Source organism: Chrysochloris asiatica, unplaced genomic scaffold (assembly GCF_000296735.1).
Source record: "Chrysochloris asiatica unplaced genomic scaffold, ChrAsi1.0 scaffold00312, whole genome shotgun sequence".
Taxonomy (NCBI): Eukaryota; Metazoa; Chordata; class Mammalia; order Afrosoricida; family Chrysochloridae; genus Chrysochloris; species Chrysochloris asiatica.
The window spans coordinates 2,919,024-2,926,923 of NW_006408830.1; the positions used below are offsets into that span (position 1 = coordinate 2,919,024).

Sequence of the window (7,900 nt, forward strand, 5' to 3'; positions counted from 1 at the left end):
CCAGGCCTTGCTACTTCTGGACCCTGCTCTGGGTGGGCCTCTGCTCCAGCCTCGGCTCTGTTTCAGCAGGTGTTATAGCTCTTTGGTCACGTCAACAGTTACCCAGTGCTACCTCTCTACCAGGACGCCTCCTGCTAGGAGGAGGTGCGGAACGCTGAACACTGTGGATTGGCAAGCCTACGGCAGCTGCCTCATTCTAAAACAGCCGATTGTACCATCTTGAGCCTGTCTGTGGTTTGTGCTGCCACTCGTTTCTATGGTGTGCTTGCCATTGCTACTTACCATCTCACACTGTTCCTCCTCAGTGTTATGGTCTGTCTCCGAAGTCTAGGCGGTTCTCAGCGCAGGGGCCTCCGGTCCAAAGGAAGTGCTTCATTCCTGCCTCTATCTGGATGGTAGTGAGGTTGCCCTACCCCTTTCTGGGATTAGCTTTCTTTCAGACCTAGTAGGATGGCAAAACAAACACCCTACAAGGGCTCCATGTACTTTATTTGCGTAGTCCCACCCAATCATTTTGTGGGCGTTACAAGGCTATAGTTAGGAGGGTCGTATGATAGCAATTCACTGTGAAAGGTTATACGGTCAGTGAGGGATGAGAACTGACTAAAGGCTTTCGCACATTTCTTACTATCACAAGGCCTGTCCCCATGGTAAGTTCTTACATGTTTACGGAAGGATGAGAAACAACTAAAAGGTTTCTCACATTCCTTACATTGATAGGGTTTCTCTCCACTGTGGGATCTTAGATGGTCAGTGAGGTGTGAGGATCGAAAAAAGGCTTTCCCACATTCCTTACATTGATAAGGCTTCTCTCCGCTGTGCATCCTCCTATGAGTAGTGAGGTGTGAGGATCGAGTAAAGGTTTTCCCACATTCTTTGCATTCATAAGGCCTGTATCCATTGTGAGTTCTTATATGACCAGTGAGATATGAAAACTGACTGAAGGATTTGCCACATTCCATACATTCATAAGGCTTCTCTGCACTGTGAACTCGTACATGTCTAGTGAGCTGTACAAACTGTTTAAAGGCTTTTCCACATTCCTTACATTCATAAGGCCTCTCTTCACTATGAGTTCTTATATGGCTAGTGAGGTGTGCGGGCCGACTAAAGGCTTTTCCACATTCTTTACACTCATAAGGCCTCTCTTTACTGTGTGTTCTTATATGGGCAGTGAGGTGTGAGGACCGACTAAAGGCTTTCCCACATTCCTTACATTCATAAGGCCTCTCTCCACTGTGAGATCTTTTATGTGTAGTAAGTGATGAGGAACAACTAAAGGCTTTCCCACATTCCATACATTCATAAGGCTTCTCTCCACTGTGAGTTCGCATATGAGTCGTGAGGGAGGAGGAACAACTGAAGGCTTTCCCACACTCCTTACACTCGTAAGGCCTCTCTCCACTGTGAGTTCTTATATGAGCTGCAAGGGATGAGGAACGACTAAAGGCTTTCTCACATTTCTTACATTCAAAAAGCCTCTCTCCACTGTGAGTTTTTATATGTCGAGTGAGGCTTGAGAGATAACTGTAAGCTTTCCCACACTCCTTACATTCATAAGGCCTCTCTCCATTGTGATTTCTAATATGTTTAGTGACAGGTAAGGAACAATGACAAGGTTTCCCATAATCCTTACATTTACAAACTTTCTCTCTCACACAAAGCTTTAGGTAAGAAGGACAATGGCAGTCTTCTCCACAGTCCTTACAAATATAAGGATTGCATCCAGTGTGAGATCTGATGTGATGGTTAGATGATGAATGATCCACAAAGGTGTTTCCATACTCAAGGTATTCAAAAAGATTGACTCCGGCCGTTGTTTTGAGACTAGCAAGATCTCCAATCCAGTTCAAAGTTTTTCCACACTGGTTTCCTTCTTCATGTTTACTTGCTTTACCAACTTTTGTTTCATAGAGGTTTTCTACTGTAGGTACTCTGTTAAAAATAGGAAGTATGTTGTTCAATTAAACTTGTTATCATATCACAATTACTACACCCAGTGAATGTATGTTTTCTCCCCTCATTTGTCTTGTGTTGCAAAGGCTGAATCATCTCACAGATGATTGTATTACATTACATTACATTCACAGTGTTTCTAAATAACGAAGCTTGCCGATAATCAGATATAAGTAAAATATGTTTCAAATACAAGCATATACCACATAGTATCCATTTGAGTAATGCCTGACCTTATGTTGTTGTTGTTGTTGTTATGTGTCGTGGAGTCAGTTTCGACTCATAACAACCCTGTACAGGGTTTCTGAGGCTGGAAATCTTTACGGGAGCAGAAAGCCTCATCTTTCTCCCGTGGAACAGCTGGTAGTTTTGAACTGCTGACCTTGAGTTTAGCAGCCCGATTCATAACCACTATGCTACCAGCGCCTGACCTTATATACATCTGTAATTCTGCAAGGTTGTAACAGAGTCCAGAAATACTGATTGCAGAACAGAGTAAACAGACTTACTTTGGTAAGTACCATAGGTCTTGCTGCACAAGACCTTTTTCAAGTGTTAAAGATTAAAGAGATCAGTTTGAGGACTAAAGTACAACTGACCCAATCCATGGTAGTTTTAATTGACTCATATGTGTGTGCAAGTTGGACAATGACTAAGCCAAGGCTGTAGAAGAATTGATGCATTTGAATTAAGGTGCTGAAAAAGAATATTAAAAGTACCATGGACTGCCAGAAGAACAAATAAATCTGTGTTAGAAATTTGACCAGAATGCTCCTTAGAAGCCAGGATGGAGAGACCTCATCTCTCATACTCTGAACCTGTATCAGGAGGGACTAGTCCCTGGAGAAGGAGAGCATGCTTGGTAAAGTGAAGGGTCATCGAAAACAAGAAAGACTCCCAACGAGATGGACTGACCCAATGGCAGGAGCAGTGGGCTCAAACGTAACAACTGTGAGGATGGGCGGACCTGGGGAGTATTTCATTTTCTTGTGCATACGGTTGCTATGAGTAGGAACTGAAGCAACAGCACCTAACAACAATGTAGATCTTATGTATGTCTCAGTAGCTTTCCTGGTCCCTACTCCATTCTGTCCTTGGGGTGGCTAGGGATCCCTGCACCCATCTGTGGCTGCCTGTACCATTACACTTGTCTTAGGCAAGGACTGCAAAGACGCTGCCAGAGCCACTGAAGATGAGGCCCCCTAAGTCTGCTGTGTCATTAGGCCAGTGCACCCTTTGTGCTACACCCTGTGGCCATGGCTCTTTACATGGAGGTGACTGTCAATTGGTCCAGGCTATGGCAGTGGTGGGAATCGGAGCAGGAAAAGCATCCTAGGGGGAAAAGGATGACATGGAAGGAGGTGGGCAGAGCTAGAAGAGTTATGCCCATCTTCACGGTGTGTGTGTGTGTATGTGTGTGTGTGTGAAGGGGGAGGCAAGGAAAGAAAAGGCAGGCAGCCAGTGGTACACAGGAATCGGCTGGTTGGACAATGAGTGCACTCTGAGTAGGCACAAATCCTGGGCCAGCTTGGCGATCGTCTTGCTTTTCTCTCTCATGTACATAAAGGTATTCATACAACTTCCATAGACGGAGTCACATTTATGGAAACCCAGTTTTGTGAAAAGACAATGAATCCACTATTTTAGACCTACTTTTACACACACACACACAAGGGCGGGACACCTTGAGAGTGTCCTGAGGCAGTGGTCACTGCTCTGTAACCAACACTCACCTTCCATGCCTTCCCTGGTCGGTTTGATGACAGTCACTGCCACAGACTGCAAACATTTCTCCTAACCCGGAAGACCTGCAGTCATTCTTCAAGGAAAATGCTTGTCCATCACTATCCTGTTTAAAAACTGACCCAATAATTTTAAGCGTTTCACAAGATGAAACAAAACAATAAGGAAGTTTTATGAAGAATACAGCACATATGAAGAAGACTAACTTTGAACTATTTAGTTAGTACAGAACCTTGACAATGGTCAAAAAGTAAAAAACATCACCAAGAAACAATTCCATGGCAACTGAGAGTAACGGCGGCATAAAGAAAACCAAAGTCTCTGCCACCAAGTCAATTCCAACTCGGACTGAGCCTGCAGGGCGGGCAGAACGGCCCCAGCATTGCCACACTGCTACATCTTTACAAAAGCACAGGGTCAAAGCTGGTGGCTTGAAATCATCGACCTTTCAGTTAGCAGCCAAGCACTTAAGCTGTGCCACCGGGGTCCTTACAGTGCCTTAAGCTGAGTGTAATTAGGCAAGCGAAATAAAAAGGTCTTGCAAATAATGCATGTGTGTAAAGTTAATATTACAAGAGGAAATGGAGCTGGTCATTTCCTAGAAAGACAAAGGGCATGAAAGGATTGATGGAAAATTAAAGTCAGCCCAGGAATGTGTGTAAGTATCACCTCCAAAGAATATGATTTCTTTAAATGCAATTTCATTCCAGCTGGGCTGGTCCTTTAGAGAATTCTTGTCTTCCATCCTGACTGTCCTCTCCTCACAACTTTCCCTCCTCAGGGAGAAGTATTAGTTTGGTTGACATGGTGCTCCCGAGGAAAGACAGTTTATAAGAGAAGATAGACAAGCACACTTCCTTGACGCTAAGACAAAACTTTGGTCTCCATGATACACGTGATAGAAAGTGACTTATTTTTAGCAAAACAATCACATCCAATTTGTAACACACATATTACAACACTAAACAGGGTCTCAAACCGCAAATCTCTCTTTGACCACAAAGTGATACATAAAGCCAATGTTTTTAATAACAAAACAAACACATAACTAATTTAATACATAGATTATTTCTTTCAAGGAGAATTCATTAGCGTCTAAGCCCTATGAGGCCATTTGCCAATGTATTCCAATTCCTTTACCCATAAGAAGGTTGATAAACACAATATATTTACTCACTAGAGAAGAAAAACAGAAAAACAAAGCCCTCTTTACCTGAGTCCAGGTTCCTGAAGGTTTCTATCATCACATCTCTGTAGAGTTTCCTCTGAGAAAAATCCAGCAAAGCCCACTCTTCCTGGGTGAACTCCACAGCCACATCCTCAAAAATCACTGAGTCCTGAAACATCACACACATTCTGGATCAGTAAAGTGCCATGGTTCCCAGTGTGTGTGCAAAAGGATGGGCGATGCTGATAGAACCGAGGAGCTGAGAATTCCTCAGGCGGTCACAGTAAGTTCTATATTATAATGTAGACTCTGGCGGCTGTGTCCCACCTTCACTGACTACATTTACCATCCCACTGTTGGCATCTTACATCATAGATTTAATATTTCTAAAACACTGAACTACTGTATTCACAGTTTGACTCTGGCCAGTCAAGTTTTAATCCCCTTTATGTTTGTAGTTCACGAAACAGCAGAAGGAAGAGAAAGAAATCCTGTATGAATGAAAGACCTATTTCCACATTTAGATCATTATTCTTTGTGGAAAATCAAATTCACCTCCTTGCATAAGACCAATAGGAACACACACCAAAACATGAAGCACAAGGTGAAAGGAAGCTGAGCTATTAAACCTGAGAAAGATAAAAGACAGGCTGTATTTGCCATAGAATGAATAGATAAAGCAAGCATCGGATTCAGAGATAGCAGAGATTTTGGAATGAAAAGATCTGTACTTTGGAAGACAACTATATGGCCAACCAATGATTCATATTCATGCCCAGTCTGAAGAAAGTTTATCAAACAGAATGCAGAAATAACTGAATTAAATTATTTAGTATTGGTTGTTGTTGTTGTTAGGTGCCATCGAGTCGGTGCCAACTCACAGCGACCTTATGCACAGCAGAAGGAAACACTTGCCCGATCCTGGGCCAATCTCACTACTGTTGCTACACTTGAGTCTATCGATGCTGCCACTTGGCCAATCCATCTTGTTGGGGGTCTTCCTCTTTTTCTCTGACCCTCCACCTTATCAAACATGATATCCTTCTCCAGCGACTGCTCCTTCCTGACAATATGTCCAAAGTATGAGAGAGGAAGTTTGGCCATCTTGGCCTCCAGGGAGCACTCTGACTGCATTTCTTCCAACACAGCTCTGTTGGTTCTTTACACACAAATGAAATTTTGCTGAGGATAAGTCAAATTCAGTTGTAGAAGTACACTGACAGGGACCTTCTAGAAATTCAAGTTGGATTCAGAAGACATCAAGGAATGAGGACTACCACTGCTGATACCAGATGGATCATGGCTGAAAGCAGGGAAGATGTTTGCCAGTATTTTATGGACTGTGCAAAGGCACTGGACTGTGTGGATCATAACAACTTACAGATAACACTGTGAAGAATGGTAACTGAAGAACACTTCATTGTGCTCATGCAGAAACTCTACCCAGAGTAAGAGACAGTTGCTCAAACAGAGCACAGGGATATGGCGTGGTTTATAATCAGGAAAAGTGTCTGTCAGGGCTGGATTTTTTCACCATACTTATTCAATCTGTATGCTGAGCAAATCATCTGAAAGCTAGACTATAGGAAAAGAATGGGGTATCAGCACTGGAGGAAGACTCAGTAATAACCCACTATGTGCAGATCATACAACTCTGCTGAAAGTGAAGAGGACTTTTAGCACTTACTGATAAAGATCAAATACCTCAGCCTCAAGTATGGATTACACCTCAAAATAAAGAAAAGGATTACACAAGTGGACCAATTAATAACATCATGATATATGAAGAAAACACTGAAGTTGTCAAAGAATTCATTTTACTTGACTCAATAGTCAAAACTCACGGAAGAAGAAGTCAAGAAATCAAATGATGTATTGCATTAGGCAAATCTGTTGCAAAAGATTTCTTTAAATAGACTTATAAAAGTGGAGGACTATACCACACTCATGGATTGGAAGACTTAACATTGTGAAAATGTCAACACTACCCAAGGCGATAGTCTATAGATATAATTCAATACCAATCCAGATTCCAACATCATTCTTTAAAGAGATGGTAAACTAGTTCTGGTGTGGCACTGTCGGGTAAAGAACTGGACTGAAGGTTGGTCTAAGCACAAGGTTGGTGGTTCAGACTCACCAGCAGATCCTTAGGAACCCTACACAGGTTCACTAGGAGCTGGAAACGGCACTTAACAGCAGCAACAGCAACTTTATGTGGAAAGGACAGAGATCCCAGATAAGCAAAGCATTGTGAAAAAAGAAGAACAAAGTAGGAGGCCCTCTCACTTCCCAGGATTAACACCTACTAGTAGGAGCCCTGGAGTCCTGGTGTAGTGCAGGGGGTTAATGCGCCAGAAAAGCCGTTTGAACTGCAAGGTCGGCAGTTTAAGCTTATCAGCTGCTCCTCGGAAACCCTACACACTTCACAACAACAACAACTAGGAGCCTGGGTAGCGTAGTGGTTACGAATCGGCTGTGAACCTCAAGGTTAGCAGTTCGAAACTACCACCTGTTCCGTGGAAGAAAGATGAGGCTTTCTGCTCCCGTAAAGATTTACAGCCTCGGAAACCATGTACAGGGTTGCTACAAGTCGGAAGCAACTCCATGGCACATAACAACAACAACAACAACGGCAGGAAGTGACTGGCTTACAAGCTTTCAAGAGGGAGCCTAGAACCAGAAGGCACGGAGGAAGGTAGGATCTCCACTGAGTAGTATCCAATCTGTCTAGGCGGGGCTGATGAAAGGAGATGCAGATAGGTTTCTTGTGGTACAATAGTTAATAATTGTTATCAGTACTGACTGTGAGGGTTGGAAATGTAAAGATAGACATTTTGTAGCAAAAGAAGGGGAGGGGTTGACTTTGCAGTCCAGGAGCAGAGGTCCCTGGGACCATTAAGGGAGAAAAGCGGAGAGCGGGACCCTACCCAGAGAAGCAGTGATGCCTGAAATGGAGGCAGAGATGATGATGTGGAGAGATAGAGCAGTTGGGGACTTCAGACACAGAGAGGGAGAGGGGCTGTGTGCTGA

At 43.3% G+C, this 7,900-nt stretch overlaps 1 protein-coding gene across 1 annotated transcript; it reads right to left on the reverse strand.

The window, feature by feature from the left end:
• Window positions 1–509: 509 nt before the first annotated feature.
• LOC102810698 (zinc finger protein 699-like) lies at window positions 510–5,054 on the reverse strand. Its single transcript, XM_006875174.1, has 3 exons — window positions 4,913–5,054; window positions 3,690–3,816; window positions 510–1,935 (listed from the first exon to the last, which is right to left on the reverse strand). Exons 1-3 carry the CDS (start codon window positions 5,052–5,054, stop codon window positions 510–512), a joined length of 1,695 nt encoding a protein of 564 aa, XP_006875236.1.
• Between the last annotated feature and the right edge of the window lie 2,846 nt (window positions 5,055–7,900).